General features: G+C 41.3%; 1 protein-coding gene, 1 long non-coding RNA gene and 1 pseudogene across 2 annotated transcripts in view; 2 read left to right on the top strand and 1 right to left on the bottom strand.

The window, feature by feature from the left end:
* Positions 1-21,750, bottom strand: part of LOC146463206 (fibronectin type III domain-containing protein-like) — a 112,853-nt gene that overhangs the window by 65,865 nt on the left and 25,238 nt on the right. Inside the window, exons 7-8 of the mRNA XM_085084753.1 lie at positions 17,658-17,805; positions 16,083-16,213 (exon numbers count right to left, since the gene is read on the bottom strand). Coding sequence (XP_084940879.1) covers positions 16,083-16,213; positions 17,658-17,805 — 279 coding nt within the window. The remainder of the gene's footprint in view (positions 1-16,082; positions 16,214-17,657; positions 17,806-21,750) is intronic.
* LOC146463209 (uncharacterized) lies at positions 3,838-5,886 on the top strand (annotated as a pseudogene).
* LOC146463208 (uncharacterized) lies at positions 11,768-12,636 on the top strand. Its single transcript, XR_014856962.1, has 2 exons — positions 11,768-12,071; positions 12,486-12,636. It is a non-coding gene; the product is annotated as an uncharacterized LOC146463208 (long non-coding RNA).

Raw genomic sequence — 21,750 nt, 5'->3', positions numbered from 1 at the left:
TAAAATCCTCTATTTATTCCACTTATTTGCAACAATCACGCCGTGGCCATCGCTGGCTGTTTTGTCTCTTCCACAGTCAAGCAAGCGCGTTTCAGAAACTAATCGGAGGGTTATAAAATAAATAAACCCCTTTCCGACCAGCTGTTTATGATGATCAGGGTTGTTACGAGAGATTTCGCGTTTCACTTTAATACGCTTGGCAAGCGTATTTCAATAGCTTTTCATTTGGAATAGAATACATAATCAGGTAGTAACAATAGCTTTGAGATTTTGAAAGGAATATTTAATCAACTCAGCATGTGGACACGAGAAGTGGACATTCTCGGTCGCATTAACAACCGATTTGATATGTGTTTCATCGCTCGATATTTTACTTGTTTTCGCTTTTGCTACTTCATATTTAGCCGTTTACCTTATGTATTTTTCGCTTATAATCGTTCGCTTTCATTACAAACCAACATAGGGTTTTCAAACAATGAGTTCTTATTTTAATTTATTCTAGTTCAACAGGTGGCTTGTACACGTGTAAGAGAACATTGCACGTGGCTCATGTACTTTGCTCGATCACCCGAGTAAGTAAGTAAGTAAGTAAGTAAGTAAGTAAGTAAGTAAGTAAGTGATCTTTATTTAGACAGGGTGGCCCAATCAGCTACGGGGCTGTTATCCTGAGGGGCCCTGTATACACCTAAAATAATTATTATTATGGTATGAGAAAAAAATTACAATACATATGACTCAAACACTTTTGGGTTAAAATATCATAGGATAGAAAAAATAAATAAAAACATTTGCACACTAAGAAAAAAATCTATGCAAAATCGTGTTTCATCATTAGTCGCTTAAAAGCCACTGTTAAGGACACTAACCAGTTCCCATTTATTTGATTGGCCTTGATCAGACCATAGTTACTTGTCCCTAGTTGCAATGTTTATTCGTATTTTTCTCAGTTTGATTGGTCTTGTAATCGGACCTTTTAGCGTCCCCACGCGCATATAAAAGCGGCTGTAGCGTCTCTTTTTGTTAGAGAGTCACCTACGATAGTATTGAAGTTTGGTTTGCGTTGTCTTGAATCCTTGCAATTGGCACAAGTGGGACCGATATGTAAGTAATTTTTTATCGTTGTTAAGTTAGATTTCATTATGGGCGAATGTACGCAAACGGATTATTGTACAATCAACCACAAGAGGGATTAATCGCTTCATAGTCGCAAACGGCGTCAACTGGATGGAAACGCATTTATCAGGAAGGAACGCCCACTAAGTTTTAAGTTAGAGAGCGCTAGGCTCTAAATCAGTTCCTGATATTATTCTAGAGCACGACTGTTGATCGAAACTCGATTAGTTTTAAGATACTTTTATGCTAGTTAATTGTTTATGTGAAAGCCGCATTATCGTCGCTAGGACCTAGTTTTGATTGCGCGTCTATTTCGACTTAATTAGTAGAATTTCGTTGTATTGTATTTCAGTTTACGGTCGTTTTGGTCGTTTGGACGTTTGATCGTTTGGTCGTTTTAGCTGGTCGTTTTAATTGGTCGATTTGGCATTTTGGCCTTTCTGTACTATTGGTCGTTTTTTCGTTGGAATAAATCACCGTTAACCGTCAACTTTGGTTCTCCGTGGTTCTTGACCTTTTGAGTTTTACGACCCGTAAAGTAGTCCCTAAATGCTTCGCCGCGACACGACTTGAAATCTTGAACTTTTGGATAATTGAACTTTCTTGTCAGTCGCCGCAAGCGCCACAGTAAAATATCGTTGTCCGAGTAAAACATCGTGGCTACATTCCGCCAATGGTTATCAACAGCCTTTGAACTTTGTTTTGAATTTTTGGAACTTTGTTTTGTGGATAAAAATGAGTATTGTCAGTGCACCGGATAGTCTTGCATTCTTCCGTAACCAAACGTCATCAGATCCGGATATCGACGCGTCAAAACAAACACATCCGCCGCCGAAAAGCATAGCAGGCATCAAGCCAGGCACCTTCGAAAAATCTAAAAGCTCAGGTCGAAAAAAGAAAATGACCGAAAAGGGGAAGGCGTATCAGCTGGAACTAAAACTTGCTAATCGGAATTCCGCCTACAAGGTACTGAAAGAACAGATTGAAATTATTAACGCCATTGGTGACTTGCCTGACACCGAAATAGAACAATTAGAAGCAGAAAGGGATCATTTGGATCAATTGAAAGATGAATTCACTGACGCTCATAGAGAGTACGATATTTTGTTGGAATCGGAACTAGAAAGGGAGGTTTCGTATCGATGGTTTGACACGCGCGATCGAGAGTATTTTGAGTGTAGGATTAGAGTCTCTGAACGCATCCAGGTACTGGAAAGAAAACCTGCACCCACGCCATCTGTGAAGTCAAGTCACAGTAGGAAGTCCAGATTGTCTGACGGGTCCAGAATAAGTTCCTCGTCCACAAAACACCTTAGTCTAGCTTTGGTTGATGCAGCAACAAAATCGGCAAAGTTACAGGCCGAAATTGAATTTCTGGAAAGGGAAAAGGAACTGAGGCGATTACAACTCGAAAGGGATCTAGCAATTGCAAACGCGGAGGAATCGGCAATAAAAAGAATTCTCGAAGACGAAAAACTGCCGAGCGATTAAGAGTTGACTAGTGTAAAGAAGGAAATGAAGTCAGAGTTGAATTCGGAAAACATCAAACAAGAAAGAAGCTTTTCTGTTAATCCGTATGCTCCTCCGTTCGTTCCAAGCAGTTCTCCTGTTTGTCCTCCCAAGCCTTTGGAAACCGAGCCTGTAATCGCGCCGCAAAGCCAAAGTCATGACATAAACACAGCTCTGCAGGAGATCATAAACCTACAAGTAAAACAAACAGAGTTAAGCTCGTTAATTATCAATCAGCAGAGGGTTAGCCACCTTCCTGTAAAAGAGCCGCCTGCGTTCTCCGGAGATCCATTCGAGTATCCAGCCTTCGTGACCGCCTTCGATGCAATTATCTCCACTAATGTACCTCTGGACAGAGATAGACTCTTCTTCTTAGACAAGTACACCAAAGGTAAAGCGAATGACGTGGTGAAAGGCTTCTTAGCCATGAGTTCCGATAGTGCCTACAAAGAAGCCCGCAAGTTGCTAGACCACCGCTTTGGAAATCCTGTCCATGTAGCCGAGGCCTATAAGTCTAGTCTCAGAAGCTGGCCACAGATCAATGATGGAGACAGCAGTGCTATTCAAGCCTTTTCAGATTTCCTCGTTCGTTGTGAAGAAGCAATGAAATCGATGCAGTCCATGGGGGACCTTGATTCAACTCAAACGCTCCTTCAGATCAGCGCTAAACTGCCTTCCTACTCCGGTGTGAAGTGGTGCCGACACGCCCATGAAGCTCAGACAAAATTGAAGAAAATCGTTACCTTCAGCGACTTTGTGAAGTTCGTAAGAGGGGAATCAGAGCTGGCAAATGATCCCATTTTCTCTCCGGATGCGCTAAAGAGGGAGAAAAGGAAGAACGTAGGAGGATACCAGTCCAGGTCGGGACGGATTTTCAGACCGAACAACAGGGGTAGCAACAGGCCAAGCGCACGTTCGTTCGCCACATCAACCACTCGCAGTCGAAGCGCGCCAAGTCGGAGTACACCAAGTCACAGCCCGGCCTCGCCTTCAAAGTCGCCGATCAATCAATCAGATCAGTCGTCCTGCCCCATGTGTAATGGTCAGCACGCTCTCACTAAGTGCAGCAAGTTTTTGAAGAGTTCCGTAAAAGAACGCGATGAAATTATTCGCAACAAGGGTCTCTGTTACGGCTGTTTTGAGAAGGGTCACTTGTCAGCGGGCTGTCCAAATAGATTCACCTGTAAATAATGCGGAGGACGTCATCACACACTCATGCATCGCGGGAGACCCATGTCCAGAGACAATCCACAGTCCGACTCCAGGCCGCAAGCTTCTCAGCAAGCCTCTAGTAGCAGGGAAACGCCAAGTGAAAGCCAACCGGTCGTAAGAGAGTCCGCAAATTCTAACGCAACAGCCGTAGCGCACAACTCGGTCGCAGACTCCGCTAGCATCATAACCAACTGCCGAATAGTTCAAGTTGTGCTGTTCCATAAGGACAATCCAGACAAAGAAGTCAATGTGTACGCGCTCCTGGATGATGCAAATGACACGACCTTCGTCACCACACAAGTGCAACATGAACTCGGCATAGAGGGTGTTGAAACCAGTCTGAATTTGAGCACCATGCTTGGTCGCGAGACGTTATCCGTACGAAGAGTTGAAGGCTTGATAGTGCAGCGTCTCGACAAACGAGCCCAAGTTGAGCTACCAAAGGCGTATGCTAGACGAAGTATTCCGTCCAGACGAGATCAAATTCCGACACCAGAGATAGTCGACAAATAGCCACACCTTCACAAGATTAGAGATAAGATTCCGCCATATGAAGAGGGTTTAGAAATCGCCCTGCTGATCGGTTGCAACTGTCCAAAGGCAATCAAACTAAAGGAAGTCATTCAGGGCAAGAGCGAAGAGCCCTACGCGGTTCGAACCTTGCTAGGATGGAGTATCGTAGGACCTGTCAAGACGTCAGACACCCCCCTGGGAGATCACGCCCTGAATTCGACTTGTCATCGCATATTGGCGAAGGAAATCGTTCCGGGATCACGCGACAGTCAACTTAGTTTTGTTTTCAACGGGAAAACAAAGGAAATAATAAATCCATCTGCGATCAGTCAAATGTTTGGACTTGATTTCATTGAACATAAGAATACACAGAGGCATGGTTTATCCAAAGAAGATAGAAAGTTTCTGCAAATTGCTGAGGAAGGGATCCATCAGTGCGAAGACGGGCACTACGAGCTCCCACTGCCTTTGAAGAATGAAGATATTGAACTGCCAAACAATAGGGATGCAGCGCTTCGCCGCCTCAATCAGCTTAAAAAACGGTTTGAATCAAGAAACAACAAGAAATACCGCGAAGACTATGTGGAATTTATGAAGAAGATGATAGACAGTGGATACGCCGAAAGGGTGCCAAAGGTAGACGATGTATCCAGTGTCCAACCAGAAAGGAAGCACAGTGTTTGGTACATTCCGCACCATGGTGTCTATCACCCCAAGAAACCAAACAAAATCCGTGTTGTGTTTGACTGCGTCGCAGAATTTGAAAATGAATCATTGAACAAGCATCTGCTTCAAGGTCCTGATTTGACAAACAACCTGATTGGCGTACTAGTGAGATTCCGCCGTGAGTACGTTGCGTTCATGTGCGATATAGAGGGTATGTTCCATCAAGTCAGAGTAAACGAAGAACAGAGGGATATGTTACGCTTTCTCTGGTGGGAGGATGGCGATACTTCTAAAGAACCTCAAGAGTACAGGATGACTGTGCACTTATTTGGAGCTAACTCGTCGCCAGGCTGCGCTAACTTCGCTTTGAAGTCAACTGCGAACGACTACGAGAATGAGTTTGGTCCTGCTGCTGCAAACTTCCTTCGCAACGCTTTCTATGTTGACGACGGTCTAAAGTCCGTTCCCTCAGTCAGTGAAGCAGTAGAGCTGGTTGCGAATGTTAAGCAGATGTGCAGCAAAGGAGGTTTTCGTCTCCACAAGTTCGTTTCAAATAGAAAAGAAGTCATTAGAAGAATACCGGAGTCAGACCGAGCAGATGGTGTTAAAACATTAGACTTGGACCTCGATTCGCTTCCCTTAGAGCGTGCACTCGGTGTTCAGTGGTGCGTTGAGACTGACTGTTTTCAGTTCACCATCGTGTTGCAAGACAAGCCATACACTAGACGAGGAATACTTTCAACTGTGAGCTCAATATTCGATCCTCTCGGATTCGTTGCTCCACTTTTGTTAGAAGGGAAGTCAATCCTTCAGCTGTGCCGCCTTGACGTAGGATGGGATGATCCGATACCAGAGGATGTGAAGGTTAGGTAGACGAAGTGGAAAGCAGAGTTGCTACAACTGCGGAGCATTTCGATCCCCAGATGTTACAAGCCCGAAAATTTTGGCCGTGTAGTGAGAACAGAACTCCACCATTTCTCAGACGCGAGCGTTAAAGGCCATGGTCAATGCAGTTACTTGCGCCCGATTGATGAAAACCAGAGAATTCACTGCTCCTTTGTCATGGGCAAGTCTAGAGTGGCGCCACTGAAACCAGTAACCATACCGAGGTTGGAGCTGACTGCCGCTGTGTGCTCAGTAAGGATACGCCAACAGCTGCGTCAGGAGTTGCAACATCAAATTGATCAAGAATATTTCTGGACGGACAGCCAAGTGGTACTTGGTTATATTAGCAACGAGAGCAGACGATTCCATGTGTTCGTCGCTAACAGAGTACAAGACATTCAGGACAACACTTCCACTCAGCAATGGAAGTACATCGAGTCTAAACTAAATCCAGCAGACGAGGCTTCGCGAGGAATGAAAGCACAAGAACTGTTGGATTCCCGATGGATCACTGGACCAGCTTTCCTATGGGAGAAGGAAAACCAGTGGCCAACTAGTAACCGAGAAGATACAAAGGCCAGTATTGAGCTGAAGCAAGACGATCCTGAAGTTAAGAAATCTGTCGCCATGGCAACCACACAGATTGACCAGACAGATTCAGAGAAGACAAACCTTGCGGGGAGAGTGAAGTATTTCTCTAACTGGTATCGTGCCAAACGAGCAGTCGCTCTGTGTCTACGCTACGTCAAGAGCTTAAGAGATCGCGTGCACAAGAAACAAAGTGACAATGAAGAAATACGATCGTTGAAGGTCAGCGATTTGAAAAGCGCCGAGTGCGAAATCATTCGCGCAGTGCAGAACATTTCATTCAAGGAGGAGTTAGTAACCTTAAAGAAGATAAAGCAGCAAAAGGCAGAACCCAGCAGTAGAGTCTTCGCCCAGGAGAGGAAGGCAAACATGAAAGCATCTGGCTCGCTCTACAAGCTTGATCCATTTATAGATGCGGACGGAATGTTACGGGTGGGTGGTCGTCTCAAACGTGCAAGCCTGTCTGATGACGTAAAGTTTCCTATCATCTTACCACGAGATAGCCACATCACGATGCTGATTGTAAAATATTTTCACGAGCGCACGAGACATCAAGGCAAAGGCATGACCCTTAACGAGATCCGATCGAACGGGTTCTGGGTGATCAACGGATCATCAGTTGTCGCCAGCGTGATTTCGTCCTGTGTCAAGTGTCAGAAACTGCGTGGAGCTGTACAGGAACAAAGGATGTCAGACCTGCCTGAAGATCGCCTTGAAGCTACTCCGTCCTTCACCTACTGTGCTGTAGATTATTTTGGCCCCTTCATAGTAAAGGACGGCCGTAAGGAGCTGAAACGCTACGGCGTCCTTTTCACGTGTATGGCATCGAGAGCTATACACCTTGAAACCGCCATTTTTCTCGAGACGGATGCATTTATCAACGCCTTATGAAGATTCATCAGTCGTCGAGGTCCCATCCGTCAGCTAAGGAGCGACCAAGGAACAAACTTCGTAGGAGCTAGAAGGGAACTCACCCAAGCCTTAGCAGAGATGGATCAGGAAAAGATTAAAGCCAAGCTGTTGGAGGAGCAATGTGATTGGTTCTCCTTCAAAATGAATGTTCCAGCAGCAAGCCATATGGGAGGAGTTTGGGAGCGCCAAATAAGATCAGTGCGCAACGTCCTCTCATCTCTTTTGCAGAATAATGGAGAGCAGTTAGATGATGAGTCTCTCAGGACTCTAATGTGTGAAGCGGAGGCGATAGTCAATAGTCGCCCGCTGACAGTCAACCAGCTTGCTGATCCAGATTCACCAAGACCCTTGACCCCTAACCATCTGCTGACCATGAAGTCAAGGGTCGTTCTCGCTCCACCAGGTACGTTCCAGCCAGCAGACATGTTTTGTAGAAAGCGTTGGAGGCGTGTTCAGCATTTAGCAAACGAGTTTTGGACTCGCTGGAGAAAGGAGTTCCTTCTCACCTTACAGCAACGGCAGAAATGGATACGCCCTCGGAGTAATTTGCTGACTGATGACGTCGTCTTAGTGAAGGATGAGAATCAACCTCGAAGCGCCTGGGAGCTAGCACGTGTGTCAGCTGTTTACCCCAGCCCTGATGGTCAAGTACGCAAGGTCCAAGTAGCTCTTGCGGACAGCTGCTTGGACAACAAGGGAAAGCGGACTGGTCCAGTGCGGTATCTGGAGCGACCAGTGCACAAGCTAGTGTTGCTAATGTCAAGTAAGAACTGAATGACGATATCCGGGGTAATTCCCAGCCAAAGAGCCTCAACAAGCATTTGAACTGAACTGTAAATAGAGCTTGATTTTAGTGAACAATTGAACCTTGATATGAACATTCTGAACACTTATAATTTAATATGATTTAGTTTTGTGAAATATATTATTTCAGGGGAGCCATGTTAAGGACACTAACCAGTTCCCATTTATTTGATTGGCCTTTTTTGATCCGACCATAGTTACTTGTCCCTATTTGCAATGTTTATTCGTATTTTTCTCAGTTTGATTGGTCTTGTAATCGGACCTTTTAGCGTCCCCACGCGCATATAAAAGCGGCTGTAGCGTCTCTTTTTGTTAGAGAGTCACCTACGATAGTATTGAAGTTTGGTTTGCGTTGTCTTGAATCCTTGCAATTGGCACAAGTGGGACCGATATGTAAGTAATTTTTTATCGTTGTTAAGTTAGATTTCATTATGGGCGAATGTACGCAAACGGATTATTGTACAATCAACCACAAGAGGGATTAATCGCTTCATAGTCGCAAACGGCGTCAATTGGATGGAAACGCATTTATCAGGAAGGAACGCCCACTAAGTTTTAAGTTAGAGAGCGCTAGGCTCTAAATCAGTTCCTGATATTATTCTAGAGCACGACTGTTGATCGAAACTCGATTAGTTTTAAGATACTTTTATGCTAGTTAATTGTTTATGTGAAAGCCGCATTATCGTCGCTAGGACCTAGTTTTGATTGCGCGTCTATTTCGACTTAATTAGTAGAATTTCGTTGTATTGTATTTCAGTTTACGGTCGTTTTGGTCGTTTGGACGTTTGATCGTTTGGTCGTTTTAGCTGGTCGTTTTAATTGGTCGATTTGGCATTTTGGCCTTTCTGTACTATTGGTCGTTTTTTCGTTGGAATAAATCACCGTTAACCGTCAACCTTGGAACCTCGGTTCTCCGAGGTTCTTGACCTTTTGAGTTTCACGACCCGTAAAGTAGTCCCTAAATGCTTCGCCGCGACACGACTTGAAATCTTGAACTTTTGGATAATTGAACTTTCTTGTCAGTCGCCGCAAGCGCCACAGCCTCCAAGGACGCTGCCCGTTTGTATGTTTCAGGTAACGAATTAAATAAAATCGCTCCGGAGTATCTAAAAGTTCTCTTCCCGAGGCTAAGTTTGGGTCTTGAAGGATGAATGTCTTCACGCCGACGTGTATTGTAACTATGGAAACTGTGGTTTCTATTAAAATAATCAGAAAGATACTGGGGCAATAAATCATTATGACATTTGAAGACTAAGATAGATTTGTTCCTCTTCCTGATAGTTTCTAAGTTAGGCCATCCTAGTGTCTTGAGAGCTTCGCTGGTGCTATCTCGTCTGACAATTATACGTGCAGCTCGATTTTGTAGGCGCTGTAATCTACTCTTGCACTCAACAGACAATTCACCCCAGGCTGTGTCGGTGCAGCACAGGACTGGTAACACGAGACAGTTGGATACGCATTTCGCTGCCTTAAGCGTTAAACATGATCGGATGCGGCCGAGTAGACCCAAGCGCTTGTTAACCTTGGTAAACACCTTAACCTTAACCTTTGTCCTTAACCTTAGTCCTTAACCTTTGTCCGGTAATCTTACGACTCAGCAATTCTTTTGATGTACGCTTAGTTTCCGCAATCAAAGTTCAGTTTCCTTTGTTACGGATATAGTCCGGAAAAGTACTCATTTAATATGGAACCCTTAACAATTAAACGCACGTGAAAATAATATATTCGTAAGTGACTTTGTCTGTTGTCTTTGTCTGTTGTCTGTTGTCTGTTGTCTGTTGTCTTAAACAAAAGAAAGTACTTTACCTCTTTGTACTCTAGCTATATAAGCACTAGGCGTACAATTGTAAATCGGTTACATCGTTGTTACATTCAAGATAACGTCCTGTTACGCGCTTGGTTACACCGAGGTGAAAAACGCAGTGCCGAATAAAGCTATGCTGGACTGAAGAAGATTGTCTATTCTCTGCTGTTCGTCGAGTTCCAGTTGGCTAGATCCCTGTACCGAACAGTTGTTAACGAGCTCTGTCTTGCTAGCGAGCGAGTGCTCTCAAGCTAATTCCCCCCCCCCCCCCCCCCTCCGATATTGTCAAGTCACCGTTGAAGTTCAATTTGTCTCTCCTGTGCGCTCGAGCAGGAAAAACCCGTCGTCACTGGGTGAAAGATTTTCCTTAAAATTTCGCAGTTGCCCTCGAGGCTTCGCTTCGAATATTCATTTTTTCGTACAATCTTTCCCCTTTAGGCATCGTCTTCCGATATGCCACCCGTGTCAAGGAATTTATTTACCAAATAACTTTTAAATATCGTATAAACAGCAAAAGGGTTGAAATAAAAATGGTAAGCGCTAGCCAAATGGAAATTTTCCGAAACAAAAGGACGCCCTTCTGAGGTGTTCCTCGCTTTCTGTTGCAATCGGTTCAAACATAAATTACCGTTCCATTTGCACAACATTTCCATTTCCAAGCTCTAACGCGGAAATACAGCGTTGCCCAGCCAACGGATTATGTTCAACTGATGTAATATTGGAATTTGTGACATTTGCAATTAGTCGTCACACATCATTAGGATGATCCGACATTTATCGCTCGATCAGAAAATGTGTGATTGTTGCATTGTTAGATGCACCGGCTACCCATTTCAGAGTTGTGCTACGATTTAAGCAGTCTGTAGATAACTCAAGATTTGTTGGAGGATATGGAGCACCTAAACAAAAATGCAAGCCACTGAGTAATTCATATTTGTCTGATCGAATGATGAGATAAGTTTTGCTAATCCAAATATGAGCAATACTCAACAATAACAAACGATGTTTTGCCATTATCATGACACCATCATCAAGTTGAAATGTAAATTAGAATCTGAAAAATTATTATTGCCAATCAAAATAAATTTGTTGGTTTGATTGTTATCCTAACTTATTTCGTTATTTCTCACAAAGTCTAATTTTCATTCCATCTTGATAATAAACATTTGCAGTGTCACGAAGATGCCAATTCAACTTTTTTTATTGTTGATCTTTGCTTGTTCACCTGCATATTTCAAATGATGAGCCAGGAAAACATTGGGTTAATTAATACTGTGGAGCCATGACAACTATAATAATTTATAAATTGTTTTAATTAAAAACAATCCAGCATTTTTTTTTCATGCTTTTGTTTCATAATTGATTAGTTGCACAGATATATGTATACGATTAATACATAGTCTGCTCTGAGTCAGCTAGGTACAGTACACATGTTTATATGTGTATCTTCCATGCACAGTTAAAATCAGTATAATAATTGCCAACGAGTCACCCTCGCGAGGACGCGAGGGTGACGAGGCGGCAGCATTATAAAGCCGACGCGCGAGTTAGTTTTGGTACAGGCAGAAAAAATCTCGAATGAAAATGTAAGCATAATGTAAGGATAAGGTAATGTGAGAGTGACATCATCGGTGATTGTTTGCGAGCTAGCCAATGGCATCGCGGTATTTTTTATCTAAACCAATCACATCAGTATCATGATCGGTGAGCGCTAGTACCCAGATTCTTCTTACACGCGCGCGAACTTATAACTTATTTATAAACAATATGGCGGCGTAAGTGGCGAATTTAGTTGTCTTCGCTCTGTTTAAGAGATTTGGATAAGAATAGCAGTGTTTATGCGTCGTACTGTATCAGGATGGTGTATAAAAATAGCAAAGATCTTTTTAAGCGCTAGGAAACTTTGCAGAAGTTTTCACGTTTAGGAGCAATCGAATTTTTCCTATGCGCCATCTTATTTTTCGATCCTGCGCGACTGTGTGGAAATGTCCCGCTCTAATGGCAGATTTGTTGCTCCGTTGGTTGGTGGACGGCGAAAGTTCCGACGGCTCTGTCAATCGAGGAGGTAAAAGAATTCAAATCTTAACTGTTTGTAGTGTGTTTTGTTTTCTGAGGAGGGAGCAATTTTCTTAAAGTAACCTTTAAACTTTAATCATGATAATATTCAAATTTATCCACTTTGCCTTGAGAATGGTGTCACGACAACGCCGAAACGTCGGCTATTAACTTTAATTTTCGCTTGCTTATGTTTCAAGTAATTATTACTGATCAAAAATATTCAAATTGCAAGCTAATACGGACAATAGTAGGCCAGTGTCGTTATGTGAATTCATGTGGTCGGTAACATAATATGCACAATAAAGATATCATTCCAAACTGATACACTGCGGACCAAAACTTAATTATAGGTATTTACAAAATATTTTAGATTTCATCGTTTTCTAGTCAAATTGAGTGTTTTTTTTTTGTTGATCTTTAGGTTCTGTTTGAGGGAGTTGCACATTGGAGATGTTTGAATACAGGAGAAATATTTCAAGTCAATTGCAACTTAGCTTTGTGCCATTCTTCTATTTTCTTTTAAATACCGTACTTGTGGCTCATTAATTCAATAAATTGGATTGAAAAGCTCATTTTTATTGTAAAATTCTGTTATTCCTGGGTTGATAGCCATTCTTGTACACATTAAAGTTGTTTATTTTGGTTTTTGTATAAACTCAAACAGGTAATGCAAGGGCCGCAGATGTTTCACCTCTAATTATCTACCTAACAAGTTTAGTTCTTATAGACATTCCAAAAAACAAAGAATAGCATGAGAGTTTTGCAATGCTTTATTAAACAGTGATTCAGTTTGAAAAATGTTTTGTAGTCTGGTTACTTCTTAATTTTCATTCGGCACGCAACTGTGACAGTTTTTACTCGTTGGCACTCTACCGGCAGGTATTACTAGTATAATGGCCAACGAGTCAGCCGAGCGAAGACGCGATGCTGGCGAGGCGGCAGCATTATAGAGCCGTGCGAAAGTACTGTGCGGGCGGAAAAAATCTCGAGTGATCGAGAGGCAAGTTTGTAAGGTAAGATTCCTGAGTGTAAGGTAAGATTCCTGAGATTCCAATGACGTAGTGAAAATTGCAACGGACCAATCGTAGCTCGCAGCTCGCAGAGATTGTGACGTCAATGCCGCATGGTTCTGATTGTCGATGCTCACCGGCTTTGGCATTCATCGAGTGGAGTTGAGACCAAGTTTGAGGGAAGAAAAACGTCATTTTCACCCGTTTTTGCAAGGTTTATTTGTTTTTATTACCAATTCTACTTGAGTGTACTTTGTACTGAGGTATATTTATCGAGCTAGCAAGCTCAACTATCGGCCAGCGAGCCAAAAGAGTTACTCGGCCACGGTGCAAGACTCGGCCAGCGTGCCAAATCCAGACAACGCCAGCGGGCATAAAGCAATCAAAGAAACTGAGAAACCTCTTTAAACTGAATTCAATCTAAGCAAAGCTTAAGCAAACGACAACTGTAGCAAACTATCGGCCAGCGAGCCACACAAGAGTAAACTCGACATCAGCCAGTGAGCCAACTTTGTCACCGCCAGCGAGCAAAAGGCAATCAAAGCAACTGAGATTTAACTTAACAAATTCAAAGCAAACCTAACGTTTCAAGCAGCGAGCGAGCAAGCTACATCCTGGGAATTCAACAGCCAAAAAATTACAGGTTTGATTGTGAATTTGTACTTAAATACTATTCTAATTGACCGATTCTTTGTACTCTGAACAGTCTTTGCGAAATATTTGAAAAACGTGCCCGCACGGGTTGATAAATTCGCTTCGAAATGGACTTGTAGTTCCTTCAAATCGCTTGCGCGTCTCTCGTCTCGCCTCTGTGATTATACGCGTTCCTTTCTAAGGCATAAACAAAGACATTTCTGAATAAATTTTTCATTTAGGAAAGCTTTCTGTGTGTTTTTCTTTCTATTTTCATTGAGTAATGTATCAGTCAATTCCAAGCGCGATCATTCCCCCCCCCCCCCCCCGGGGCAACCCCCGGGCATTTGACCCCTGTTCGGCTCCACATAGTGGGGCATTTGACGCGAATAGAAACCCGGCCCATCGGGCATTTGTTCCGTCGAAAAAATGCTCCAGCGTATAAAATATTCGGAAATATGCCGTTATACAAGGTTTGCAATTTTCAGAAGGACGTGAGGAAAGCTGTTTTAGCGTCAACATTCGAAGAATTGGTATCAAAAGGTAAGCCTTTCTTTAGCTAATCTTTAGTAATCTAAAGCGTAACCTTAAAATTATCGCGGCGTGAGATTATCGGGAGCAAGCACACTACACTAATGAAGCGTTCAGCACAAAAAAGCGTTAGCCATGCACTGAGACTCTAGTCGAATCCTTCGAAACTATAAAATCGCTAGCACAAGTACATAACGATTTTGGATGATGATGCATTGATGATTCTGTATTCTTTTGTTGAAACCGTAATATCGCGATAATTATTTAGAACCAAAAATCTCTTTCCATTTTGGCAATTCTCCGTTGTTGATCGAAATATTCACATAACAATTCAACACATTTCAAATTGTTACGCTAAAAAGTTGTTTATACTTCACTATAAAAAAATGCCGTGCGCAAAACATGACTCTGTGTCTTCAATTACCAATTAGTATTTCTTTTGAATACCTGCTCGTTGGCACTCAGCGAGAGCTATATCTAGTTTACAAGTTATATGCTCTCAAAATGTTCATTATTATTTTGTTCAGTGACAAAACAGCAATGCCAAAGTTGCGATCATGAATGAATTTCAACTTGATATTTTCTCAGCCTGGTAACATGTACATGTACATGTACCTTTCTTTTTTCCCAAAAGTTTGCCCCACACTACATGTAGTCGACAGCAAGAACTTCAGAAACAACCTTTTTTGTTTGTGGGGACACTCGTAAGTCATGCAAAGAATGTGGGCATTAAGGACCTTATGCAGAGACGACGACGACGACGCCATTGAAAAAGGACTTAAATTGCCTTTGCATTTTCTGAATAAATCGCGATGATTTCTACTCATTTAGTTTCTGTAATGTGACTGAACCAACAAGGAGCTAATGTCATAGGGGCGGCTTTAAAGTTCAGAAAGAGAATGGAAAATGGAAAATCAATCATTATGGCTTTACGTTCTTATTGAAACCTTCAGACTGTGGTCATTTCACGTCATTGCTTTGCAGAGGACAACAGACAAATGTACCAAAGTTTATAAGTATATATGACACAAGTGTAGAGCCCGTGTTTTCAAGCTAATATAAACTATTGTTTTTTGATCTTCTCACTGGCATCGTCCTCATCACGCACTGCTTAAGCTCCCTATTGTCACGAGGTGGCCATCTATATTTACACTGTAGCTTCCGTTGCAAACAAACAAATAACAAGGGGGGTGGGGGTGGGCATCTAGTGAATAAAAGAGATTCAAAATAAAAATGACTTATCCTTACCATGGACTATGGCTTCTGCTGTAGCTTCAGCAGTGGCCAAAACGTTTGTGGCAGAACACTTATATTGACCAACGTCACGGCTACGCTGGACATTGTTGATTACCAAGGTGCCATCACTTTCCAAACGGTAAGGGGAGGTCATAATGATTTCAGTTCCATCCTTAAACCACCTGTATGAATTTGGTCGAGGTGCAGCATCGGGATCACATTTCAAACGCCCTTCACTCTCTTGAAACAGGTAAAATGGCCCAAATCCTCTCTTTTCAAAAGACGGTGGCAAAGCTGTAAATCATTAAAAATAATATAAATCCAGTTTGTCAGTCACGCCAGGAGCAAATCTACACTGTATCAAATAATTATTAAAAACTGGATCACTCAATACACGTAAGTTAAACACAACTCCAGAATTTTAACTAGCTTAATTAGCGGCCGTTGTAACATGGCCAAGAAACAGCAGCCACTAATCATTGTGTGGTCGTTATTTAAATGACTTCTGAGCCAAAGTACTCTTATTAGAAAATTATGGGGACAAGATAGGAGAATTTGTTCTTTGACATTAGCGGTTTAAAGGGCTAAAAAAATAAATGACTACTCACCTAAAACATTGACATAAGTGGAAGACACAATCATTCCATGAGTATTCTCAACCACACATTGATAAATACCAGTCTCAGCCAATCTCACGACTTTGAAATGGAGCTTATTAACATCACGTGTGACCTGTGTTCTGTACAAAGAAAACACATAAACGTATGTTCACCTGTAGTGTAAATTAATGGCTCTTTAATATTTCACTTTCATTCAACTCACTCATCTACATTCTAATGTACATGTATTATTCTAGCAAACATTGCGAGAACCATGCATCTACATGTTCTGTCGAGCATAACCATCTATAAAATAATGTCAAATTTAAGGCAGACTTTACACCTTGCCTCGATTTAATCAAAGGACATTGCTCTATAGCATCATCATCATCATCATCATCATCATCATCATCATCATCATTGTCGTCATCATTGTAGTCGTCATCGTTGTCATCATCATAATTATGTGTTACTCAGTCACTGCTTAGGCAAGAAGTCAGTTACAGCACATTGGGACACCACCTGTGGCCTACATGAACGATGCTCTGTACCTTCTTCTTTCCCTGAGTCTTTACTGTCACTTTTTAAAATGGCCGAATACAGTTTTTTCGTGTACAGGTGTTAGAAGACGTTATTTGGAAACTATGTATTTCTGGACGTCCAAAATTGGTATGGTGTAAGACTAACTAAGAAGGAATGTATTTTCGTACGTCTTGTTGAGCTAAGTTTCGTTTCCATGGCAACGCAGCGAACTATTAAACGTCCATAAATAGTAGGTTTCCTTTATTTTTAGAAAATGTACTCATTAGATTTTTTCCATTTTTTGTATCCAGAACAACTCACAAAACACTGACACAGTTGCACTATTTTCATGTAATTTTGACAGAGAGATCTCCTGCAAATATTGATCTTGCATTTTAATGTTTTGTGAAGATACCCTCTGTTAGATTTAGGTTTCCCTTTGTAGGCGAGTTACGCTTTTAGGGATCGAACTATTTTCATGCCAAATTTCAGGGAATTCTAATGAGCGGTTCCTTAGAAAACAGTTCATTTCCACAAAAACAACCAGTCGCAATTTTTTGGTCAAATGCGCATGCGTGGTTTTATTTGGGTTTCATGGCAAAGATGAAAAGCATGCGAAAGGTCTTGGTGAATGTTTTTTTTTTTGCTCGGAAAGAAAGATTAAGAGTCCAGAAACGAGAAACTTAGTTATTTACGATCAGAACTCAATTTTATTATCCATTTCACGTGGAATTGAGGGATCACTTTATCGACCGCCCTATTTGCGTACCACAACCCTAGCGCGCGCTTAATAGCATCACTTACAGAATCTGTAAAGCGCGCGCAAACTGTGTTCAGCCACCTTAAGTGTCGAGCAGTTTCCTCAGACGTCTGGCAGTCCCCAGCAAACACAAATAATAATAATAATAATAATAATAATAATAATAATAATAATAATAATAATAATTGCTATTTATTATTATTATTATTATTATTATTATTATTATTATTATTATTATTATTATTATTATTATTATTATTAACTTGTAGGAGTCTAAAAGATGAGCATGTCGGTGGACTTACGTGTCTGACAAAATTTCTTGTCCATCTCTGTACCACCGAAACGTTGGCTCAGGAATAGCGTACACATCACAAGTTAACGTCCCATTTCCATATATATCAATGGTTTCCTTGCTTTTTGGAGGGCTCCCAGATGTCCATCTTGGAATAACTGAAAATTAAGGTTAATATCAATATACGTATTGAGAAGATGTACAAAAAGAAAAAAAAGCACAAAGTAACTCACTTCATGGTGGATAGAGTCTTCATTTAAAATGCCTGGTTAAGGACGGTGCCCCCTAGTCCTTTCATTACTGCTAATACGTTCTGCGCATCTTGGGATGGCTTAAGAAGCTTGGGTTTCCTATGGGCGGCGTCTACTAATACAGAGATATTTTTGCGTGGTTTATGACTATATATGCAGGAAAAGTAGATCTTAGCAACGGTTGTCAGTATCCAAAAGAAAATTGGTGGTTACCATGCATTTTTCAGCGATAATTGATGTTCAATTAAAAAAACAAAAACCAAACATTTCTTCGTATTTTAAAGGTTTTCGGAATTAATGTTGCATGCTTTTAAATTATCGTAGAAAAATGCACTGCTACCCCCAATTATATTTTTGGACCAGCTTTTCCCACAGTCATAAACTGCACAAAAAATTATGTTGGCGTTAGGAGGCCGTCCTTAAATGCCATGATTTTGGAAGTTTTCATGGTTTAACTTTATTATCTGTTTGAGATTTTAAGGATGCTCTGTTCAGTAGCAGACATGTACATTGTGGGCTCCGTCCAGAGCACAAGGCATCCATCGGGATGATTATGTATTAAGAAGTTTGTTTATCTTTTATAACTTAGGAGGGGATACAATGTATATTGTTGTACAGTAAATACATCGTTCATTTATTACACATTATTTTAGTAAGTTCAACAAATGCTGGTGTACACATGAAGCGCAGTTTTTCGTCACTGCGTCTATGAACAACCAAGGGGGACTATAGAGCGAAAAAGATTACCGGCTATAGCTTCTAAAATGACTTACGTGAGAAAATCTGTTCAACACAGTGGAGAAGCAAAAAAACTTTATTTGCACACCAAAGGATGGTGCCTACATGTACTTTTGTAACAGCGCATACATTCTGCACTTTTCGAGATACTCGGGTTTCCTATGGGTGGTGCCTACTAATACATGGGTATTTTTGCATGGTTTAAAACTATGCGGAGAAAGCAGAACTTGGCAAGTGCTCTTGGTATTCAAAAAGAAAATTGGGGTAACGATGCATTCTTCAGAGATAATCGAGTTTCAATTTGGAAAAAAAAATGCCATATAATTATTGCTTTGTACTATTTTACAGCTTTCTTGAATTATTGTTGCTTAAATTACCTCTAAGAAATGCGTGGTTACCCCAAATTTTCTTTTTGGATTTCAATTGCCCTTGCTGAGATCTACTTTCACTGAATAGTCAAAAACCACACAAAACACCACCTTATTAGTAGGCACTGTCCTTAAGGCTCATAAAAACAAGATAAAAGAAGTCTAGTTATTATTTTTGCTGCGTGACAAGGGTGTCTTGCTGTATCAACAACATTGCGGCTAACAAATTGATATTCTGGCGAAAGTGTTGCACGAAAGTCAAGCCTTTAGTACTAACAGTTTTTGGTGGGTGACAATGGCATCTTGCTGTATCAACAACATTGAGGATAACAAATATAGGTGGTTTTCACCTCACACATCGTCACGCAAGTGAAAAAATAAAATCCTCAACCATTCAATAGATAAAGTCAAGAAATTGATATGTTGTAGAAGAGTGATACATAAACAACGTGTGAAAGCCACAGGGCTGTGCGATATCTCCTAATCGAGTTATTCGAGAAAATGTACCACGGAAAATTACAGAGTTTAGTATGGGACGCCATGTTGGTGCCCCGTCTGATGGGCACTAACATGGCGGCCGGAAACCAACAAAAAACATCTGGAGTTTACCTTGGCTATTTCAAAGCCTTTCTTCTCTCTGCTGAACTTTCACACATTGACATTAACGCTTCTATTACATGTTAGCTGATCAGACCTAAAAAAAACACGAGGCGAATCGATGTTTTCATGTACGTGACATGTTTAGGGCAGCAATCCTTCTGTCACGCACTGCGCCAAAATCTAAAATTCAAACTGCTCTATTTTCAAAACAAAGAATGCTATCCTGCTGAAAACAAGCAAGCCGATGAAAATTTAAATTTTCTTCTATGTGATGAAGATAAAAACCCAAAATTGTGTTTAGTTATGAATTTCAGTTTTTTATGACGTCATGTGAAAACCAAGAATTCTTGTGAGTGTCTCGCAAGGAAGTCAAGCCTTAACACTAACAGTTTTCAGGCTCTCGCGAGAGGAATCTTGCATTTCTCTGTAGAGAAGCAAATCACACATCTTGACACAAGTGTCTCGTCTCTCTATGCAATTTAACACTCGTCTCCAGAATCCTTATAAGTAAAGGTTTGGTTATACATAGACAATTAAAAATGAACGATAAAACCGAACAACGTTTCGGGGTTGTCATGACGCCATTATCAAGTTCGAAGTGATAGAAATAAATGAAGTCAATGTCAGAAATAGTTCACCCAAAAATTTACATAATGTCTGAATATATAATGTCACGCACATAGTTTAGCTTGAATTGAGTCCGATTGGACATTGAGAGATGGTGTTAACTCTCTAATTAGCAACATTTCGTAAAGTAAGCAATCGAACTTATTCATGCACTTCTTAAGGACAGAAAAATATCTGTCAAGGTCTTTAGGGACATTACGGTGTTCATTAAGAAGATGCTTGCCAATGGAAGAAGATTGGTATTTATGCTCGACCACGCGCTGGTGTAAATGCCTAAGTGTAAACCCTATATAACTTGCATCGCGCAAGTCACATTGATATTTATAAACAACACAATTCTGATTTATAATAGGTGGTTTTCTCTCCTTTATTTTTAGTTCTTGCTGGATTTTGTTACCAACAAAAATCGGTTTGATGACTGTGTCGATCTTCTGGCTAAGATCTTTGAGCTGTTTGTGTACCAGGTCAGCCGAAGCCAGATGTTTAAAAGGCAGGACTATTCGGACAGTTGGACAGTCTCTTGGAGCACGATCAATAGCGCTCAATTACATCCACCGAAGAGGTCCTAAACCTCCAAAGTCACTCCTTAGAGCCATCCACCAGTTAAAGCAACGCGATGATATTGTCATCACAAAACCCGACAAAGGGTCAGGGGTAGTCGTCATGGACAAATCGGAATACCTACGCTTGTTATCCGAAGCATCCATTAATGAAAAGACAAAATTCATAGCAGTTGATCCAGAGAGGCCGAAGACTAGAGGAAGACCGCCCAGACATCACCATCCATTTCTTCAAAAGGAGAAAGAGCTAGAATCTACTGTCCGCAGAATATTACCCAAAGTGATTGCAGATTCCGTGCGCCCCACAGGCTCCCGGCTAGCACACCCGTACGGTTTGCCCAAGACGCACAAAGAACATCTGGCTATGCGACCCATCTTATCTGCCACACAAACGTATAATTATTGGTTAGCAAAATGGTTTGAGGAGAAGCTACAGCCATTGTCCTATAACAAATACACAATAGCTAACACCTTTGATTTTGCGAGCGAGATTCGTGAACTACAGATCCGGTGAAGGTAAAAGGCGGCATGAGTTTGCGGAATGGCATGTGACATGACCTGCGGCATGGCATAATTATGCGAATGCGATTCTCACGGAGTGACTTAAAGAAATAAATTAACTGAAGAGCGCGTACTGTTTTCGAGCCAATTTTATTTTAGATGTTGTGGACTCCAAGCTGAAAATTTAAAAACAACTAGACAACAGAAAGAGAATTAGAAAATACAAGCCTGGGATACATCATGTCGATCGCTGGTTAGGAAAGAGTGAAGGGCCAGGGATTGAGTAAATATAATTTAAGTTTCATGTTTGCAGTTCACCTTCTGACTTCCATGTAATTGACAAGTTCAACTTACGTACGTATCTCGCCGAAAATGTAAGGTGAGAAAAAACAGACCCTATTTTTCTCGTGAGTTTGTTACAAATTTTTTATTTGTTATAATATGTAACCGTTAAATGT

This window comes from Pavona decussata, unplaced genomic scaffold (assembly GCF_977016875.1).
Source record: "Pavona decussata unplaced genomic scaffold, jaPavDecu1.1 SCAFFOLD_180, whole genome shotgun sequence".
In the NCBI taxonomy this organism is placed as follows: Eukaryota; Metazoa; Cnidaria; class Anthozoa; order Scleractinia; family Agariciidae; genus Pavona; species Pavona decussata.
Note: the sequence above shows the minus strand (reverse complement) of the source record. Positions and strands in the feature narration are given on the sequence as shown.